This window comes from Neolamprologus brichardi, chromosome 5 (assembly GCF_056152115.1).
Source record: "Neolamprologus brichardi isolate AB-2024 chromosome 5, ASM5615211v1, whole genome shotgun sequence".
Lineage (NCBI taxonomy): Eukaryota > Metazoa > Chordata > Actinopteri > Cichliformes > Cichlidae > Neolamprologus > Neolamprologus brichardi.
This window is the reverse complement of record NC_142108.1, coordinates 15101569-15123101: the sequence shown is the minus strand read 5'-3', so window position 1 is coordinate 15123101 and position 21533 is coordinate 15101569. Positions and strand designations below refer to the sequence as shown.

Genomic DNA, 21533 nt, shown 5'->3' with positions numbered 1-21533 from the left:
AGAAAGACTCTGTATACTGGAAGTGTATCCTTTAGTCAGATGAGACAAAGCTAGAGCTCTTTGCTCATGGCTGCTTGTGTTTGAAGAAGTAAGAGGCGTACAACCCAAAGAACACCATCTCCACCATGTAACACAGTGGTAGGAGTATTGTGCTGTGGGGATCAGTTCATCTGAAATGTGGAATCTTCTCAATGTGTAAGGGATTGTGAAAAAAAAGGATATGTGAAGATTTGTGAAGACAATGACACAATTATAAGTCTCTGCTTGTGAAGAACAAAGCATTTTAGGTTCTCACATAGGGGAGAAAAGCGCTATATAAGAACTAGTCCATTTATTGTGTAGTATTGAGATATTCATTCAAAAAAAACATTGGAAGAGGGTCAATGGATGCTTTTTTAAAATTTTTTTAGAAAAGTACATCTTGAAATGTATTTGATATGTAAAGTTAATATTTCATAGCCACCATTATATACCCAATCTTTGTACCATGCAATCAAAAATGGTCAAGCAGAAGGCTCATGGTGATGAGATCAAATGACTCCATTCATAGACACTGCACTTTTTTCCCTATAGAACATGGTCATGAATGTAGCCTTTTCACAGCTCTAATCGCTTGTCTTTTCTATAGATCAAAATCCAGATTTCACTTTGGTCACAGTTCTTACTGCGACACTGCCCAGTTGAGCAGTCTTTGTGACTGAAGCGCTCACCACTGAAGCCTCTTTCAAGTCACTTTTTCTTCTCTTTTGTGCCATTTTGACTACATCCATCCTGCCTTATATCGACAGTTCAGGCTGGTGTTGATGGTGTGGGGAATATTTCCTTGGCATACTTCGGACCCCTTTGTTTTCCACAGAGCATAATTGGATGCTTATGTTACATTTTACACCTGTGTTCAAGCATGATCATCCTTCATGTTCCTCAATTCATTTGTTCACTTGCCTGCATTTCTTTAACATACCAACATGACTGACAGGCTGTTAAAACAAGATTGCAGTATAATTAAAAAACAACTTACTTTTAAGTGACATTTTGTCCATTTAAAAAAAATTCACCTCACTGCCTCACTACCAATCATCCTAATCCAGGTAAATGAAGCAGACACTGTATTGTGGAAAACTGACAACAAAAGAGTAATGTTAATGTCCACGGTATCTATTCAAATCTTTTACTGAGGATGAATGTGCCATGTGTATTATTTGAATATTCAGCTGTGGTGCTTTTTCTTCCCTTACACTGATCACTATTATTCAAAGAAACAAAAAATAAAAAACCCAGCACAAAACAAAAACATCTCTTTCTTCATATTTGAAAAGTAAAGTGTTAGTGTACATGGAAAACAAATAAAACTATTTTGAATCAAAACAGACTTTATACTGTACAAAACACAAGGGAGTTAATTACAAAATAAACCGTCTACATACTTCAAAAACAATATCTCGATGACAAAACTCAACATTTCCCCTGCCACAAAACAAACAAACAAACCTAACCTGTTCTGGACCTCCAATCTAAAATATGAGCAATGATGGATGGTTAAAGCATTATTAAATATAGATCATTTTGACCTGTAAAACTGTTTTATGTACTATTTTGCTTTTAAATGACACATACAAAATGAAGACAGCTAATCTAGCTGTGCATGACATTAGGAAAAAGAAGCACTAGGCAGTTCAGATTCTATTACTTAATGGCATTATGATTGCATTCAGTTTCAAGCTAACAAGAACACATTAAAAAAAACAAACACGTAATTTCTCTAGAACAGCCCCTTCTTTCTTTGAAATAACAAAGCAGGGCTCCCTATTATGCATGAGGCAGCAGTAGAACCAGTGTATTTGTGTTCATTTTAGTTCATTTAAGGACAGGAATGGAAGGTAGATACAAGTGAAAAGACCACTACAACAAATTACACGATGTAAACTTTGCATATGAAGGGATTTGTCCCAGTTGTGTGGTTTCAGATAAAAAAAAAAACAACAAAAAAAACCCCAAAACAAATCCCTGAAATAATCAAATTTCAAATTGAGTCTCCAAAAAGGAAGCGATTAGGCCTTCAGAAGATTCCGCTTGGCAGCTCCTTGCTGAACATGCCATCAAAGTCCAACTCCCGGCTCATCAGATCGTCCTCTACATTCTCAAGCGCCCACTGATGGTCAGTCAGTTCCAGTGCCTCCCACTCAGCCTAAAAATCAAAAACAAACAGCACATGAAATTCCCAAGGCCCCATGCCACCAACCCCCACCCCTCTGTAGCTAATTCAACTAATTATAGAATACATACTTTGAAAGCTTTATTTGTATCTGCAGGCATGGCCATGGCAGCACCGCTCATCTGCTCTTGCATGATCCTCGACTGGTCTGCGCCTGCGGGCATTCAGTCACAAAGCAAACACAATCAGTATGTGGGCATTTTCACTAAAGTCACATGATGTAATCTTATTATCCGTTTTAACATTTAAACCAATTTCAACTTTGTGAAAGACTCCACTTACCGTTATCTTGGCCTAGGATTAAAGAGTACATGCTTCGAAGTCCAAACACATTCAGGAAATACCATGATGCTGAGCTCACCCTGCATAATATACACACGCACAAACAAATCACAGTGTCATCACACACTAGCTTAAGCATTTTCATATCAATAAATAATCAGTGGTGCAGTATGAGTCCAAGTATTACCAAGAAGCATCCAATGAGAGCAACTCTATTCCTTGTTGCAGCATGGGCTTAAAGCGCAGCGTGAGAGGGAAGGGAACCTTAGCTGTGCGAAGGAAGCACAAGCAGAACATCGGCATGTAATTTCCATTTAAATGATATCTTGACAAAGGCAAACTTGCTTTTGTGTGGGTCAGGGAGATAAATTACTTGTTACAAATCCTGAAAAAGTCCAGTTGATCCAGCCACCGATGAGGATCATGGGAAGCACGTTGGTTACGTTGCCCTTCATCATATCTGTCAGCATGCTCGGATCTGTGAACATTTTATGGGTAAAGAAAAAACTTTAAACGCCAGATAGCTGAAAAGATATTCATAAATACTTTTTGCACATTGGTAGGAGATCCAGCTTCACTCTTGATGTAGAGAAAGGTGTCAAGTTGCTGGTTGGCCAACCTGCAGTATGTATGCTGGTACCATGTACTCTAGAACTAAGGCTGATGTAGACTTCTGTGGGGAACCTTTGTAGAGTCTACGACGTCACCTACGTAAGTTGCCAACATTTATCCTTGTGTGTGGTTACGTGTTAAATACAGTGTGGTCGTGTCCTGGTGTTTTACATGCAGTCCCAAGTCAACAGAAAAAAAGAAAATGCTTTCTGGTAACCCTGAGCCAAACCTATTTGTCCCTCTAGTCTTTCCACTTCTTTGTACATTCCCCCATATCAATCCTGATAGTTTCAGCACTCTCCCCCTCCAGGAATTTGCTGACATGTGGGAGTCCTTATACTGATGCTATTATACTGGTAACTTCTCTTTATAATTAGATGATGATTGTTATTGCCTCACTGTTAAATTAAAAAAATATGCAGTGGAAAAAGTTTGTGTACAGGAGGAACCGACGGTGCAGAACGAGCCAAGCATAATAGTTGTGGGCTGTGTGGATGTGTTCTGTAGTTCCAGTTCCAGGGAAGTGCATTTTAAGTTGCGCTGTAGGGTTTCAGAGGGGTTTGCATAAATCCCCAGTCAGTCTGCTGAAGAGTCCTGCTCTAGGCTGTGCTTTGTTTTTCATGCAGATTGGTTTAACACTATGAGACAACACTTTGCATGGTCACATTTCAGCCATCTGAAAACAGACTTTTTGGGGGTTTACATTTTACATTTATCTCAATAACAATGAAATTTTATTTGACTTTTTACTATGCACCTGAGCCGAGAATCTTCTGAGACCTCCCCACTTGGCCGAGAAAAAAAATGTTAGTACTGTCTCCCAGTTTAATAGTGACTTAGTAAAACTCTCACAGGACCTGATTAAAAAGGGTCTAAAAAACTTTATTTCAGTGAGGACATTCAGTTGACCCTCTTGCTATTTGTGTGATCACCCCGCTGATGAAGGCTGCACAGAATTGAGTCATCACCCCTGCATTGTTGCATTTTCCATATCTTTGTATTGATCACACCTAAAAACGATGGCATTATTGAACTAGATTAGAGATTTGAGCTACTTCTAATGATATCAACCACAAATGTGCAGGATTTGACCCGCAGCTTTTCATTAGGTCAACATTTTCATTCATACTTCTCCTTCCTCTTTGTTGTGTTCTTTCAGTACTGGATGACACACAAAAACACACCAATGAGCTCTGCGGTTATGTAATCACTGATAATATGTTACCATAACTGCATTACATTACAAGACAAGTAGTAATGCTCTGTGCAGCCACATCTCAATTGGCAGAAATTGGTATGAGCTGATGTTATGAATCAATCAACACACTTTAAATATTGGTATGACAGCTTTGTACATTTGTACATTCAGTATGCTTTTACTGGTTCTCCTCGATGTTTGAACCTTTTTTTTTTTTTTTTTTTTTTTTGCCTGTCCCATTTGGTTCTTTAGCCGTCAGAATTGTTGTCTGAAGACCAACAAGGATACCCAATGGATTTATTTTGCCAAATGGATCATCATGGCATTGCCGTATTGGTCCATTTGATCGACCTTTGTTTTTATTATTTATTTTATTTTCAGTTGTTACAGACGGGACAGACATGAGTGAGGGATAGGAAAGGGAGAAAGAAAGAGGAAGGAAAAGAAAAACAGAAGGGGAGAGGGACATTGAGAAAGGGGGGGGAAAAAAATATCTCCGGGATCACCTGTTGAGAGAAAAAGAATAGAAAACAAGCAAAAAAAAACAAAACAAAACAAAGCAACATACTATACACAACACCATCGCATTAATCTACCTAAGTGTAAACAGCAGTAAATACTAAATATTGAATGTTGTTGTGCAGCACGCAGGACAGACAGCGCACAATGTGCTTTGAAGTAGCAGCCAAGAAAGGTGTGATTTAAGTCTACAAACAGTGAACACCTGTGTGCACACCTGTGTGGATCGGCGCGCTTGTATTCAAATGGTTTCCCCATGTAATGGTCTGCAAGAGGATGTAGAGAGCCATAGCCCTGTCCCCCAGGGCATGAAGCAGGCATGGAGGAGATCCAGGCCCCAGACATCCAGAGGCCCCAGAGTGCAAGAGCCCAAGGAGGACCACCGGAGGGGCATCCGTGCCACCTTCATGGGAAGGGCTGAGGATACCCAGGCGAGGGGTCACCCAGTAGCCACCGGGCAGAAACTAGAGGGGGCTGCACCGGCGTGCCCGCCGGCTCCGCCGGCAGCCAGCTGTGCCAGAGTGAACCGAGCCGCAGGCACAGAGGCCGGAGGCCGGAGGCCCGAGGGCCCTCCGCGCCCCGGAAGAGGCCTGACTGAGCAGCAGGCGCCAGGCCCCGCCAAGTAGCCACCGGGAGTGAGCTGGCACATGACCTGAGCGCCCAGCCCCGGACACCAAGAACCAACAATGCACCGACCCCTGAGGGCATCAGTCACCGGCAGGGAGTGTGGTGAGGGGAGATAGGCCTCCACACTTGGAGGGCCTGGGAGTTCCCAGAGAGGTGGAGTCTAAGACCCGACCTGACATATAGACACAGACAAACAGGCACACACAGACACAGACATGCATTCCCACCCTCATGCACACATATACAAACACTCAGCACTCACCCAACGTAGGAATAAACGTAAATGGACATGTACACACAATCACACTCCCCAAACATACTCTATACCCCGGGTCCAGGTATCCTCGCCCCCAGAGGGGGAAACGGCACCCAGACCCAAGAGATGTTACCCTTCCCTCCGGGGTGGAGGCTAGCAGACCGCCCCAGGCTCCGCAGCAGCAGGGAGGCCAATCGGACAGCCAGCATCTCTTCCCAGCCCCCCCGCCCCGATGGCTAGCAGAGAACGGGGGTGTGTTAAGACCCCATACCCTCCTCCTCCCGCTCAAGTGTAGTGTTGCTGCGTGTTGCTCTAAAGTGTGTTTAAAACAAGGGAGAGCATGGTGCTGCTGCCAGAGAGCAGCAGGTGTTAGCACGGCCCCTCCCGAGAACCCTCAATGTCTACATGGATTTAAAATTGAGAGGTGGGCACCGGCGCCAGAGGTAGGTTTGAATACACAGACCGTCTACTGGACGCCGTTAACGTGCCCACCCTCAAGGCCCTATATATATATATATATATATATATATATATATATATATATATATATATATATATATATATATATATATATATATATATATATATATATATATATATATATATATATGTGTGTGTGTGTTATGAGAGTGTAAGTAATGTGGATGTCTAAGTTGTGAGATAAAATTGAGGCACAGGTGGCCAGAAGAGGACAGAGGGGGGGGGGAATGTCTCCCCTGCACCCTGGTGACACACCCGCACCCCAAAGCCCTACCTGTGTGGGTGGGTGTGGTGGAGCGGGAAGAGGGAGGCAGCCGGGGATGGGGAGGAAAAGAAGGGAGGGGAGGGTGTCCCTCCCTAGGGCCAGCTCCCCCGCTGACCCCAATAGGCACCCCCGTCCTCTGGTATCCACCAAGGCAAGGGAGCCCAGGCCCATCCAGACCGGGGCCTACGGCAGCAGCACCGCCAAGCCCCACAGGACCCGGGGCAGCCCACCCTACCCCACCGCAGAGGAAACTGTACCCACCCCAACATTCAATCATCTCCCAGACTACACAAGACACAGACACCCAGGTTAAGTTTATTCTCCACCTCTCCTATGTCTCTCCCCCACCTGCAGAGTGGACTCCTGCAAAGATGGAACAACCTCCCTGCCAGTTGAAGAGCCCCCCGGTTAGGCCGATGCACAAGAGGCCCCCTGCGCCAGGGCTGAGCCCCCGTGCACCCACCCGCCCACAACCTCGGCGACACACCAACGAGGACCGAAGCCCCCAAGGCCCAGCCAGAGCCCCAGCACGGAGGCGAAGCACCCCCGAACCCCAAACCCCGACGCCCGCCCCGGATCCACTCAGGGGCAGCCAGGCCACCAGGCCAGTAACCTACGTCCGCCAGCACAGACCATCCTCCAGCCCCGCTGCACGCGGCCACGAGGAGAACAACCTCTGAGAGCGACCAGAGCCACTAACCAGGTTATGAACACAACCCCCGGGTTAAGCCCTCCAGGGATAACGTCTCTAGGGGTCCTCCAGGTGCCCTAAGCCCATCCCAACCTCCACATCAACCACAATAGCCAAGGCGGGACCAAACCACGACCCCCCAACCCCGCTAGGTGATGGAGCCGATCAAAGGAGCCCAGAGGGATTGATCTAATGTGGTGGCAGAGGCTATATCGAGGCTAATGTGATCTATTAGATAGTTTCTATATTGGCTAGAATTAAGATTATTTTTATTTTTCCAGTTCATGAGGACCGTTTTCTTGGCGATGCATAGGGCAGTAAAAACCATGTGGACTGTATTAGTTTCTGTAGTGACATCATCCAAATTTCCCAACAAGCATACTAAAGGGGAGGTTGGAATTTTACATTTCAGACACTTTGATAAGTCTTCACATATCTCGTGCCAAAACTTCTGCACTGGTGGACAGAACCAAAGAGCGTGGATGTAATTGTCTGGTGTATTGCCTTGACAGTGTGAGCAGTTGTTGGCGGATGTAAAGCCCATCTTGAACATTCGATGACCTGTATAGTGCACTCTATGCAGTATTTTGTATTGTATTAATTGCAGATTGGGATTTTTAATCAATTTAAAGGTTTTTAAGCACATCTGAGACCAGACGTTTTGGTCTAAGCTGACTGATAAATCTGCTTCCCACTTTGCAATAGGAAGGGATATTGATTCATCTATTTTAGAAAGTGTTCTGTATATTTTAGATAATAGTTTGGGGGATTTAAGAGTAAGAAATTGAACCACACTTGGTGGTGTTTGTAATTCAACTTGACTGAGGTTAAATTTCTTTTTTACTATGGATTTAATTTGTTGATATTCTAAAAATCTTTTCTTGTTGATCCCATATTGTGTAACTAGTCTGTCAAATGGAATAAATTCTGTTCCCTCTAATATATGTTCTAAGTATTTGATTCCTTTACAACTCCATTCTGGGAAATTAATCTTATTATTGTTTTGTAATATGTCAGGGTTATTCCAGATAGGTGTACGTTTGCATGGGATTAATGAAGACTCCGTTATTTTTAGAAACTCCCACCATGCTGTCAGAGAAAAGCTGATGTTGATGCTTTTAAAGCATTCATGTCTTTTGATGTTTGAGCTAATAAATGGTAGGTCTGAAATCTCTAGATCATTGCATAGTGCCTGTTCAACATCTAGCCAGGGCTCATCTAAGAGGGTACATTTTAACCATTCTGAGATGAACTGAAGCCTGTTGGCTAAGAAGTATTGGTGAAAATTAGGCAGATCTAATCCTCCTCTATCCTTGGTTCTTTGTAGTGTTTTTAAGCTGATACGCGGGGGTTTATCTTTCCAAAGGAATTTAGAAATATGTGAATCCAGAGATCTGAACCAATCTTGTGATGGTTTGTTGGGGATCATTAAAAATAAGTAATTTATTTTTGGCAAGATCATCATTTTTATAGTGGCGACCCTTCCCATGAGTGATATGGGTAGAGATTTCCATCTAGTCAGATCGCCTTCTACTTTCTTTAGAAGTGGGATGTGGTTTAATTTAATTAAGTCTGAAAGCTTAGGAGAAACATTAATACCTAAATATTTAATATTTCCAGATTGTAGTGGGGCAGAAGATGAATTATGGAAGGAGCAGTTAATGGGAAGAACTGTAGATTTTGGCCAATTAATTGAATAATCTGAAACTCTTGAAAACCAGTTTATTAGAGTAATTACCTCAGAGAGGTTGATTTGTGAGTTTTGCAGAAAAAGCAACACATCATCCGCATAGAGACTGATTTTATGTTCTACGTTCTTACATTTTATGCCCTTAATTGTTGTAGCCTGTCTAAATGCTGCTGCTAGAGGTTCGATAAAAATTGCAAAAAGTGAAGGGGAGAGTGGGCGTCCCTGTCTGGTGCCCCTCATGAGACAAAAGCTGGAGGATGTCTGGTCATTTGTTCTGATACGAGCTGTTGGGGAATTGTATAATATTCTTATCCAATTTATGAAAGAGTTTCCAAAACCAAATTTGTGTAAAGTTGCAAATAAAAATTTCCAGTTAACTCTGTCAAATGCTTTTTCTGCATCTAGAGATAATATTATGGTTTCAATGTTTTTATTGTATGAGTAGTCTATTAAATTAAGTAATCTACGAGTGTTTGTTGAGGAGTGCCGACCTTTTATGAAACCAGTTTGGTCAGGATGAATTAAGAGGGGGGTTATTTTCTCTAATCTCTTTAAGAGAGCTTTGCAGATTATTTTAAGGTCTACATTTATAAGGGATATTGGACGATAACTTGAGGGAAATAAAGGGTCTTTTCCTGGTTTTAGCAGGAGATTAATGTTGGCTCTCAAGGTTCAAACAGTCATGTTTGAACCTTGAGAGCAGGGATGGACAATTAAGCTAAACTGCCCATCTCTGATGCTAATACTAATAATAAAAATAATTAAAATAAATAAATAATAATAATAACAATAGAGTCCCGATCAAAAAAAATTAAGACCACTTGTAAGGCAAAAAAGTAAAAAAAAATACCATTTTGTATGGTTGGATCAACATGCAAGAAATGGGAGTGAGACTAAACATTTTTTTGAGCATGCAAAACTGAAAACAACGCTTAAACTGAAACAGGCTGCTATCAAGTGGTCTTAAACTTTTGATTGGGACTGTAATATTAATGATAATAATCATAGTAATGATGATAATAATAATAGGCAAGAGAGAAATTTCTATTGTGCTGTACTGGTTTGCTCCAGCACTTTCTCCTCCTCTGCCTCAGAAACTCTTAACTTTCTTCCTAACTCACTTTCCACCTAAGGAGTTCTGCAATCAGCCAAGACTTTATGAATTATTTTACCAGGACTCAGCCGTAGCTTTAAGTGGAAATTCGGAGAATCTGTTATTAAAAAGATTTGTGAAAACACTGCTCGTGTCCCATGTCTTTCAGCCACATACTAAACAACCACTTTTTATTTTAGAAATTAGAAGTTGTTACAATTTCACAGCTTGCGCTTTATTCAAAAAAAAAAAAAGAAAAGAAAAAAGGCTCACCTGTCATTGGAGAGGGTGGGACAACCTTTCTTTTGGTCTTCTTGAAGAATCCGTCTTCTTGGTTATTGAAGTAGAACTTCCTCATCAAAAAGGACTAAAACACACAGAAATCATCACTGATATAGTCAAAACACATACAAGTAAACAAATACATTGGAGTTCTCACTCAACTTTGCAACTCACTTTAGGCAGCCTACCTGTTTGGGAATGTATTTTCCATTTTCTCTGAGAATTCTGCTCCGAATAAGTACCTGGCTGGATTTGAAGAAAAAGTCACACATATGAGCTCAGCATTGTTTTTCCTCCCTGTGATTCAGTTTATAATTAGATATGATGTATGACGCACCTGTCAGAAACTTGTTCTAATGTCAGCTTTTTGTCACTTTGAAGGAGAATAGATACATAATGCCGTATAACCCCAACCAGAAAAGTGATGAAGACAATGGGCAACACCACCCAAAGTCTAATATTGGAGTCCAGCAGAAGCTCCGGCTCAGCCATTCTGTCTGGTTACCTGACAGGAAAAATAAATAATTAAATAAATAATAATAACAACAACAGAGCAAAATAAGAACTACAAACAGAAAACAAGTCTAGCTGCTTAACCGAAGACACCAGTAGGCTTTTTTTTGGTAATAAATAAAAGAGAAGCTGAAGTCGGGCTGAGACTGACGTTACAGGGATGGGCTGTCAGGTCCTCCGCTTAGCTAGCCAGCGCCCGTGACATTAGCGACTGACATTGAGCTAAGAAACTCCAGTTAAACGACACCGTTTGAGTTCATCTTCGCTGTGTGGTAACTATATGTTGAAAGCGTCAACATTTTTATTTAATAAAACTGCTATGTGGATTAACAAAGCTGACGCTAGCGGAGTGCTAATGTTAACATTAGCCGGCTGGCTACCTGCTTCTGGATGTATGGGTCACTGTAGATGAGAGCTGGCCAGTGGTCTCAGCACAGGAACCGCCGCTCCTAGTGTGTTCCCCAGCGGCGACAGACACACCCCATGCACCGTGTGAGGTAGTTAAATAACTTATATAATTTCTAACGGTTCGCATCCACTGCTGTGACCACTGCTCTGCGTTGGCTCTGGGAATGAAGAAGATTTTCTGCTTCTGCAGCTCATCCGCGTCGCAATCACTGGGACTGCAGCGCCACCTCGCGGGGATGTACGCATTGCATTTTGCTTTTTCTTCTTTGTCACACCATGTCATCCTTCACCACATCCAAAAGGTTATGGTTAACCTTTTTATTTACTATATTACATTATTACATTATTTAAGGCTTAACATATGTCTTCCTGTTTCATGTTTTTCATGTCTTCAATGACAACTTGCAATTGTACAGTGCTGTGAAACAGTATTTGCACTATCCCTCAATTCCTCTTTTTCTTTCCTTTTTTCATATTTGTCACATTGAAATGTGTCAGATCATCAAAGAAATGTTAATAGTAGACAAAAATAAAACCAGAGTAATTACAAAATTCAGTCTTTAAATTAGGGGTTTGTTCATTTAAGCAAAGGGGTTACCCAAGTCTACCTGGCCTAATGATAAATAGTAAGTTCAGTGTAAAGTTAGTGTTCGTAATTAAACAATCACAGAGAGACTGCATAAAAATGACATCCACAGGAGAGTTACAAGAAGAAAACCACTGCTGACCAAAAAGAACACAAAGGCTCACCTCACATTTTCCAAATCCATTTTGATGATTTCCCATACTTCTAGGGAAATATTTTGTAGACTGATGAGACAAAAGAAGGTTTAAGTCATGTTACATCCTATTATAGAGCATTTTATAAAAAGGACATCGTACCAGCAGTCAAACTTTGTGGTGGTAGTTTGCTGGTCAGGGGCTGCTTTGCTGCTTCAGGCCAACTTGGTGTAATTTATGAAGCCATGAATTCTACCAGAAAATCCCGAAGGAGAATGTCTGGATTTTTTCTGCATTGTCATTAAATGAAATCATCAATGAAAAACTGTATTTTGTATTTACTCTGGTTTGTCAGATTCTTTTTTGTTTGTTTGTTTGTTTGTTTGTTTTTTGCTGATCTGAAACATGTTAGTATGCAAAGTATGCAACCCCCCCCCCCCCCCCCCCCAAAAACAAAACAAACAAACAAAAAAAGAAACCGATTTTACTGTTTTAATGCACCGCATTAGGGCACACCTTGTTGTAAAGGATCATAACCAGTAGGTGGCGGTAATGCTCACTTAAATGCTTTTTAATGCTCTTAAAAGGTGAAGTCAAAACAAAGAAGACTTTTGTCGCTACAGACCGGAACAAGTGGAAAAGCTTCTAGAAAGGTTTTGAGTATCAGGCTGTCATCGTGTGTAGGGAGGTGATTTATTAAAACGGTATGTAAAACTGACAAGAACTGCATTTTATATCTGCTTCCGGCTATTTATTTATGTAAAGCTTACGTTTTGCTACAGCATCCATGAGACGTATCAATCAAGCATACAGCTAGCCTTAAAGTGACCTTGCTGTGTTAGCGCCTGTAAGCAAGGTACAAAATCAGCCTGTTTTATATAATTATACAATTAATGTCCTCAGTTAATCTCCATATTATGTGGTTTGTGTTTCTGCAGTTATGAGTAAGATCAGGCCTGTGACATCTCTGGCTGCCTTTCATCTTTAGCGTAGCTCAACTCATGTTACCTAACGCCAGTTACTCTATCCTCTTATGTTGCTGGTCAATTGACCCATTTTACAGTGGAATAATTACTAATATATTTTTTAAATATGAAACTACTTCTGCTTAGCTGTAATACGTGTAATGAACATATTACACGTTTGTTTTATTATATTACAAGTGAACGTTAAAGTGGTTAGAAGTATCAAATGTGTTTGATACTATGTGTTTCTTTGAAATTGTGAGACATATTTTATGTCAAACAGACACACACAAACTATCTAGCCTATTGACCGCATATGTAAAGTGCGAGAATGAGGGTTGTGTTATATCTTTTGACGGCAAACGTTTCTGTTCCCGTGAGCAAACTCCATCCACAGTCTGTGTAACGCAGTGACATATATTTGGTCCACAGTGTCTCTGGAGACTTGATATTTTCACCAGAATGTGATTTGATAAATGAGAGAGACAAGCTGACAACTGTTATTACACTCTATGGGGAAAAAAAAAAATCAAAATGTATAATTAATTGAAAAAAAAAAAATCATAGTCATGAAAAACGATATTAGTTTTATGTAGGTTCTATGTACATTACAAAAAGTTTTAATATTCATTTTTTTAATGGAAAAACTAGTAATATAGCCTGACTGAACCATGATCTGTTAGAGGTAAAGAACACCATTGCACGAAACATTGATTGAAATGGTTAGTAACAGTTAGTACTAATAATATTTTTTTTTTCCAAATTTTTCCACAGGATTGTCCACAAACCCTTGTCCTGTACTAAACCATGGGAACTGATAGAAGGTGAAGTCCACATAATCCTTGTGATGTTCAGGAACACGTTGAACATGTGCTCATATATTTAAGTCTCTGGTGCTTTTTGCAGGATTAGTCGTAGTGAACGTACTGGAAGATATGGTTCTGATATGCGCAAACACGATCCAGAGTGCTATGGAAAACGAAGCAGAGATGTGGAAAAGGATTATGATCGACGCTGGGTCCATGATAGGTACAAAGACTACTGTGATGAACGCAGGGACCAAGACAGCCCAGAGGTAAGTGGAGAAGAATTCCTTTGCGGCTTGAAGTACGTCTTGATCAGAGTGATACTGAATTTGTTGTTTTTGAAGTTAAACATTACATTATTATTATATTTTTTTTTTTCTCTTACAGAGGAGCCGAAAACGACGCAGCAGCAGCAGATCTGATGATGAATATGATGGTGACTATCCAGAGCAGGACTACAAAATGGAGCAGGAGGAGGAGGAGGAGAGCAAAACGATTATGCTGAGAGGGCTCCCTGTCCACGTCACGGAAGATGACGTAAGCTCACAGTTCGCCATTCAGTGGCATTCATGCTTTTTAAAGGAAAAAACACACCAAACTGTATATCATATAACTTTTTCATGAGTTGTAAGGAATCTCTTGCAAGAAGTTCAAAGTTGTAAACTGTCACAGGATGGGTGTAAAACTTTGGCACAGAAATCAGCAACACTTCACGACCTGTGTGTGTGTGTGTGTGTGTGTGTGTGTGTGTGTGTATACACCTGTGCACCTTGCCATCTTTCCCTTCCCTATATGGAATTATCCAGGTGTTAATCTGAGCATTTTGGAGAGGGGGATTTATCTGTCATAATTAATATACACTGGGAAAAAGAAAAAAATAGTGTCTTGTTGGTAAGTACAACAATATGTCAAATATGTCAACAATGTGTCAAATAATAGATTAAAAACTGCCCTAAACTTTGCCAGGCATCACTTGACACAGGTGAAAGTGAGAACACACATTCCCAACGCAGACATTAGTAAGTCTGTAAACTGCCTGCTCATTAGTAAAGTCTGTATGATGTTGGATTGTGATAGGATATGCTGGGCTGAGCCGATAACGTCCAGGGTGGAATGATTGTAAAGCACACATTTTGAATAACTTTATACACGACTTTGGTGCACAAGTTTGAATTTCTTTTAGATTTTCTCTAATCCACACAGGTTCAAATACATACACACATCCCCACTAACATTTGGCTGAATGTCACTTCCACCAGACACTTCTGAAAGCCATCAACAAGCTTCTGTTATAATTCCAACTGAATATTTGACCACTCTTCTTGGCAGAATTGCTAAAATTTATTTAAATTAATTGGTTGGGACCCTGGAAAAAGAAAAGTCCAAAAAAATATTTAAAAGCCCAAAATTACCATGACATTCATTTTCACGATGAGTCTGCGTGGGTTCTTTATGGGTACTCCAGGTACTTTTTACTCCCACAGTCCAACGACATACAGTTAGTGGGCTTAGGTTAACTGGTTATTCTAAATTGGGAACATGTACCTCATGGTTCACAACCAGTTTCCAGAAAGATGGTTTTAAGTAAGGAAACAGTAAGTAGGAAGAAGATCTGTGTTCTGATGAGTCTCACCGTCTGCTTCTGTTTTGCAGATGCGTACAGCTCTGGAGCAGCTACAGGGACCACAGCCTGTGGACATACGTTTGATGAAGAAAAGGACAGGTGAGCGATACTCTTCAGAGGAACGTTCCTCGTTCCTTTCCGCGCTTGATCTTTAAACCCATCTTTCCTACTTTATTACAACCCCTGGAAAAAGAAAATTAAATATTGTCGTAGGATTCTTTGTGTCATATAGAAATTCTGATTTGATGACACGGACAGGTAAGAAGTTAAGGGTATGTAAATTCTACCATCATGATGTTGTAAACATCCCCACCGCCGTGCAAGCCCATTGTAACTTTGAATTTTGCACCAAAGCATTCTGACTAACACGCCTCCCGTCTATATTTGAATGCTGTCTCTAGGTATAAGCCGAGGTTTCGCCTTCGTGGAGTTTTATCACTTGCAAGATTCTACCCGATGGATGGAGACCAATCAGGTTGCTTCAACAATCACCAAGTCTAGAAATATTCTTGGAGATTAGAACCCAAATTAAGCAGTACAGTAATGATGGCACTTTACAAATAGCCCAATTTGTTTGTATTTAGCCAAAAAATCTTGATCATAAATCTGTGATATCTGAGATGTAGTATTTCAGATATCACACGTCTGGTGATACTTCATAGCAGCATTATTGAATTTTTTTTTTTTCTGTGAACACCACTGTAAAAATGCACATTTGTTTGGTTTATTCTCTTACAAATTTTAAGTTTATTCTCTTAAAGCTTACAAAAGAGGGAGAGTTTGCTTCCTGTTAGCGAGTGGACTTGTTTAGTACCGACTGCCCCGAGGTTTTTTGCACATTCTGCTCCAGCTCTGTCACTTTGATAGTTTCTCATCTCCATTTAATATCCGAAGACTGGAGTGAGATGTGGACGGGCTGGCAGCACTCCGGTCCCAAACACTTAGAAATCTCTTTTTGAACTCAATCCCTCACTCTCTGAACTTCTCTTCCTGTCTCTGCTCCTTTTTTTTGTCCTTGAGACACCCCCATCTAAGCAACAAGTTAAAACCTAGCCACTCTTTCCTGTTCCCTCTGCTCTCACTCATTGGGTGGGGTAGCACCGGGGTCTCAGCACTTGCCTCTTTGGCTCAGACGTGTCGTATTTTGGTGTAACTGTTGTTTGTTTGTCTTTATTTTATTTCACAGAACAAGTTGGTGATCCAGGGGAAAACCATCGCAGTGCATTACAGCAACAGGAAACAGAAGTTTGAAAACTGGCTTTGCAATGCTGTGAGTGTTATCTTTGAACTTATCCTGCAATATTTCTCTTTTTGTCTTTTTGCTTATTGTAACCAAAATACACAATCGATGGTTGTTGCAGTGTGGTCTGTACAATTTTCGGAAGAGGCTGAAGTGTTTCAGGTGTGGCGCGTCAAAAGTTGGTGAGTTTTCCCCCTTAAGATGAGTTTTTTGTCTCTCTGTGAGAACGAGCAGTTCGCATATATCCTGCGTGATGTTTTTTGGCATTGCTCTTTGTAGGTGACTTTACTGGTGTAAATGGTTTAAATGTCGAGTCTCAACAGCCAGGAGAATACAGTGGAGACAGTAAGTGTTTTTGTTTTGTTTTTCATGGATGACAGAAAGGGTGCAAAACAAAAAATGTATTTGGTATAAATGTAATCATCTTTATGTTATTAGTTTTTATTTAATAATCATGTTTTATGTATTCTCTATATTTCTTTTTAAATTAATAGTAATTAATTTCCACTTTTTTGGGGCAACTTCTGCTTATCATGTGAATGAGTGGGATGTCATGACGTCAGCTTTTTGCTGATCAGTGTCAGGATCAAATGCCTGCTTTTAGTTGGGAGATTACTGAAAAACTGAAGCGCTTAGCTGATCTTTCTGAAAGTTATACTATCAAGTAATAAATATGTAGTAATATAATTAGATATTAAAGAATGGGGAAGACATTAAAATAGCTAAATAAATACAGAAGGCAGTAAACAAAGTTATGTCACATTTCATAAATGAAATAATGTCTGCATGTAGTTTTTATATGAATTTTTATGCCTTTAAGGGCATTTTTAAATATATATTTATTCTTGATTTTCCTTTTGGTCTACTGAAAGATTGCACGTTCCCATACAGACATTTATTGATGACTTTTCTCTTTGTTCACAGCGATCATTTTGAGGAACATTGCCCCTCTCTCTACTGTTGATGGAATTTTGAACTTACTGGCACCGTACGCCAACCTGTCCACCAACAACGTCCGCCTCATCAAAGACAAGCAAACGGGACAGAACCGAGGCTTCGCCTTTGTCCAGCTCTCATCCCCGCTGGTGCGTAGCTTTATTTTTCAGCAGTCTGTATGACTTTGTAGTGTACGTTGGTGTGTTTCTAGCAGAGGTGTTGAGACAGTGTGGCTTTATGTGTTTCTACAGGAGGCTTCTCAGCTGCTCACCATTCTCCAGAGCCTTCAGCCACCTCTGAAACTGGATGGGAAAACAGTCGGCGTGGATTTTGCCAAAAGTGCTAGAAAGTGTGTAATTCTGCACATACATAACACATATTTAGACAGCCTGTTTTATATTCGTCATATATTCATCATATACTGTGCATACCTTTTGAGATCCTAGAATATAATGAATTACAAATCGGGGTCTTATTTTCATTCTGCATTAGCTTATATTTAATTTACACATAATTCTTTTCCCAGAGACTCAGTGCCGCCTGAGGGGATCAGAGCCAGCGCTCTCTCTGTTGCCAGCACAGCCATTGCTGCTGCTCAGTGGTCATCTAGTCAGGTATCATAGACTGTACCATGTCTAAGTAGAAAAAGTGAGCTTCTATGGCTTGAGGGATTTAAAGAAATGGACCAAAAAGCTACAAATCAGTGATATTGTCGATATTAAGAACTAATTAAAATTACAAGGACTCTTATATCTTATTGTCAATTAAAACAATACTTGATTAGTGGAGCCTAATGTGCAGTATTTAGTATCGTGGCATCAAGTTCCAGGAAAGGATTTATTGACTTAACTAATTTATTTGAATTATGCTGATACAGTTGCTCTACTTTGGGTTGCTTTATTTTGTTTCTGACGTCACATATCTGTTTTGTCTTTTCAGTTGCAGCAAAGCTCAGGTGCAACTTCAGATCAGATCGCTTTTCCAGAGAGTTATGCAAACATGTGGCCACAGCAGCCTGAAGGACTGGTTCCTGTCGTTGGAGATGGATTACTTGGAGGTAAACAAGGAATCACTCGCAAAAATTTGGGGTGGTTTTATTCCGAGGCTGAGATTCTTGACTTCATCATCACTCTCCCCAGCGGCTCCAGGAATGGCGTCTGTGATCTCCGCATCTACAGCTGTGGTCATATCCCAGGCAGCTCAGGTCTACCACCCCATCATAATCAGTCAGCCTGCTGTTCAGGTAGGAAGTGTATTAACGTGGCGTCTTTGGGGTGAAAAAATGCTACTCGAGTGTGATTTCTGTCTGTGTTGAATCCAAATGTTCATCAGGGTTTTTTTCCCCCCCCCTCTCCTACCTCTCAGACACATCCACTAGCTGTTGCAGCCCAACAGGCTGCTAGTGTTTGCACCACATCACTCACAACACCAGCATCTTCCACTGTTGCAGCAACGATCTGTGCCGGACCGACTGCTAACACAACAGGTGAGAGGAGTTAGCTGCAGATATACTCCTCTGTGTGTGAGTGATAGAGATGATGATGATGATAAAACTGAAGATAGAAAAAAGGTTTTGCTTCATATCTGCCTCTATTTCAATGTTTTTGTTTTTATTTGTAGCTGTTCCCGACACCTCCACGTACCAATACGATGAGTCTTCAGGTTACTATTACGATCCACAGACTGGCCTGTACTATGATCCTGGCAGCCAAGTATGTGCACTTGATCTTGTTGCATGTGCAGAACCCATGCCATGCAGCATATGTATTTATTTTAAATATACTGTTCACATTTTTTTGTCTTCTGCTTGTCATCAATAGTACTACTACAACTCAGAGACTCAGCAGTACCTTTACTGGGACAACGAGAAGCAGGCGTACATCCCTGCACTGAGTGAATCCGGCACAAACACAGAACAAGCGTCCACAGCGAGCTCTGCAGCCACCTTCTTAACAACAGGTGGTAAAGAGACTAAAGAGAAGAAAGAAAAGCCCAAAAACAAGTCTGCACAACAGGTAAGTGCTGCTCTGAAGATGTTGATCCTGTTAATAGCTGTTAGGTCGTCTTTGAAATAATGTTTTTGGCATTATTAAATTGCAGATTGCAAAGGACATGGAGCGTTGGGCAAAAAGCCTAAATAAGCAAAAAGAAAGCATTAAGAGTACTGCGCAAGGGTTAGGATCTTTTAAGGATGAAGACAGAAAAGAGTCTGCTGCTGCAGATGCAGGTTTCTCCCTCTTCGAGAAGAAGGTAGTGTAACAGTTATTAAGAATAAATATGATGTGCTTTGGATCAGTGCAGTGGTGTACGGGTAGGTTCTAACTGGAGAAGCACACTGATTTGGAATATTATATTTAGAAAATACATTTTCCCTCTATCGTCACGAGCCACTGAATATCTTTTAATCATGAGATTAGATATGTTGTGGGTCTTTACTCATGGGCTTCATTTGGTTCCTTTCAGCAGATCGGAAGCTTTGAGATGCCGTCCCTCATGACTGAACAAATCAAGCTTGAGGATGAGATTTCGTCTAAGGTTTGTTGTAACTTTGCAGCTATTTCTCCTGTTTATTAGTAAAAATATATCCTTTAACACTTTTCCTTTTGTCTGTTTTCATGTTAGAGTGATTTGGTCGCTGCCTACAATGGGGATAGCGACCCAGATGAAAACGGCTCAGACCGAGCAGCCGATGAGGAGGGGAAAATGACCGACTGGAAGAGGATGGTGTGTCTGCTGTGTCGGCGGCAGTTCCCCACCAAAGACGCTCTGCTGCGTCACCAGCAGCTCTCTGACCTACACAAGGTGAGGATGGCAAACAGCGGGTGTTTAATGTGCAAGCAGCTATGAATATTCTGGGCTGCGCCATCTGTTCAAAGCAAAAAGGAGCTCACATGCTGTACCTCACAGGAAATGGAAGTTGCATTTATTCATGCCAGTGATTATTTTGTTCTCGCGCATAAAATTACTTTTAATTCTTTTAGAAAAACTTGGAAATTGAAAGAAGAGCTAAGCTTTCAGAAACGGAGCTGGAAGAGCTGGAGAGGAAGGAGGCTGAGGTATTTTGCATCATAATGTCATCTTTCTGTCTCTGTTATTTAAAAGAAAAAAAGAAAGAAAGAAATTTGAATGAGAACATACGTTTTCTTGTGATTTTTAACAGCTGAAATACAGAGATAGAGCTGCAGAAAGAAGGGAGAAGTATGGTATTCCTGAACCTCCTGCACCTAAAAAGAAATTTTACAAAACACCAAGCCCAACAGTGTAAGTGGGAGGAGTTTAATCTCACAGCAAACAGTCTATGAAAACTTTTAGTAATATCTTCTCCTTCTTCTCATTATTTTTATGTGAATTGGACCTTTTTAACACCTGTAATTCACCATCATCAGAAACTTTGAGCAGCCCACTAAAGACGGTTTAACAAGCGATAATATTGGGAGCAAGATGTTGCAAGCGATGGGCTGGCAGGAAGGCAAAGGTCTGGGACGTCACCAACAAGGCATCACCGTTCCCATCTCGGTGAGCAGACTTTTTTTGTCTTCCAAACTACCCCTCGTCTGCTGGCCAGATCCTCTTAACAGATGGAATCTGCGTACCAACGTGCTCATTTTTGCCCACATAGCAATTAGCACTGCTGCCTGAGGGGCACCTGTGTCTAATATGTCATCCCTTATAATCGTCTTTGCTTTTCCTAACAGGCTTCATTGAGGACCAAAGGCACCGGTCTGGGCATTAAAGGAAGCTCATATGAACTCTCACCATCTGACACCTACAAGGATGCTGTGCGTAAAGCCATGTTTGCACGCTTCACAGAGATGGAGTGAAATGTGGAGAAAGGATATTGTGCTGTGCTCTGAAATCTTTATCATGTGGACAAAGGATTTGAACACATAACATACAGGAGATTTTTCCACCTGTACAAACTTTTAACTGGAGTTTGTCTTGTTCGTTTAGGAAAAATCTAGTTTTTTAAAGCTAGATTTGTTTGTTTTCAGTGCACTTTACATGTACATTTTGTATATTGTTTGTACATAAAAAAATTATGTAGAACCTCTGAAGCTTTGTTTTGTGAGAACCTGTAAGAGTCAGTGTGATTAAATAAACATGCACAATGTGC

General features: G+C 40.9%; 2 protein-coding genes across 4 annotated transcripts; one reads left to right on the top strand and one right to left on the bottom strand.

Annotated features, from left to right (window-relative positions):
* Window positions 1–512: 512 nt before the first annotated feature.
* Window positions 513–11343, bottom strand: emc3 (ER membrane protein complex subunit 3). Its single transcript, XM_087840748.1, has 9 exons — window positions 11101–11343; window positions 10545–10712; window positions 10396–10453; window positions 10199–10292; window positions 2868–2972; window positions 2682–2763; window positions 2495–2574; window positions 2284–2366; window positions 513–2185 (listed from the first exon to the last, which is right to left on the bottom strand). Exons 2-9 carry the CDS (start codon window positions 10697–10699, stop codon window positions 2057–2059), a joined length of 786 nt encoding a protein of 261 aa, XP_087696874.1. The 5' UTR covers window positions 10700–10712; window positions 11101–11343; the 3' UTR covers window positions 513–2056.
* A 1103-nt stretch (window positions 11344–12446) lies between these two features.
* LOC102795239 (RNA-binding protein 5-like) lies at window positions 12447–21533 on the top strand. Of its 3 annotated transcripts, none has more exons than XM_087840745.1 (24): window positions 12447–12552; window positions 13588–13637; window positions 13720–13888; window positions 14007–14156; window positions 15273–15342; window positions 15645–15718; window positions 16430–16513; window positions 16605–16665; window positions 16763–16828; window positions 17408–17568; window positions 17671–17768; window positions 17946–18033; window positions 18359–18476; window positions 18559–18662; window positions 18785–18905; window positions 19040–19131; window positions 19240–19434; window positions 19520–19669; window positions 19886–19954; window positions 20042–20221; window positions 20401–20475; window positions 20580–20680; window positions 20806–20935; window positions 21115–21533. In XM_087840745.1, the coding sequence occupies exons 2-24, from the start codon at window positions 13621–13623 to the stop codon at window positions 21238–21240; spliced, it is 2499 nt and encodes an 832-aa protein (XP_087696871.1). In that variant the 5' UTR covers window positions 12447–12552; window positions 13588–13620; the 3' UTR covers window positions 21241–21533. The 3 variants fall into 3 exon arrangements, with proteins under 3 accessions (XP_087696871.1, XP_087696870.1, XP_087696872.1); XM_087840744.1 differs by having other exon boundaries at window positions 19883–19954; XM_087840746.1 differs by lacking the exon at window positions 19520–19669 and having other exon boundaries at window positions 19883–19954.

What these genes read in the sequence shown, in the direction of transcription:
- emc3 (XM_087840748.1), bottom strand. Translation starts at nt 10,699, where the DNA reads ATGGCTGAGCCGGAGCTTCTGCTGGACTCCAATATTAGACTTTGGGTG. An exon ending in GAAAATACATTCCCAAACAG is followed by an intron (nt 10,293 to 10,395) that starts GTAGGCTGCCTA and finishes TGTGTGTTTTAG; the next exon opens with TCCTTTTTGATGAGGAAGTT. An exon ending in TTTTTCAGGATTTGTAACAA is followed by an intron (nt 2,764 to 2,867) that starts GTAATTTATCTC and finishes TCCTTCGCACAG; the next exon opens with CTAAGGTTCCCTTCCCTCTC.
- LOC102795239 (XM_087840744.1), top strand. An exon ending in GATGGATGGAGACCAATCAG is followed by an intron (nt 15,719 to 16,429) that starts GTTGCTTCAACA and finishes TTTATTTCACAG; the next exon opens with AACAAGTTGGTGATCCAGGG. An exon ending in TCCAGCTCTCATCCCCGCTG is followed by an intron (nt 17,569 to 17,670) that starts GTGCGTAGCTTT and finishes GTGTTTCTACAG; the next exon opens with GAGGCTTCTCAGCTGCTCAC.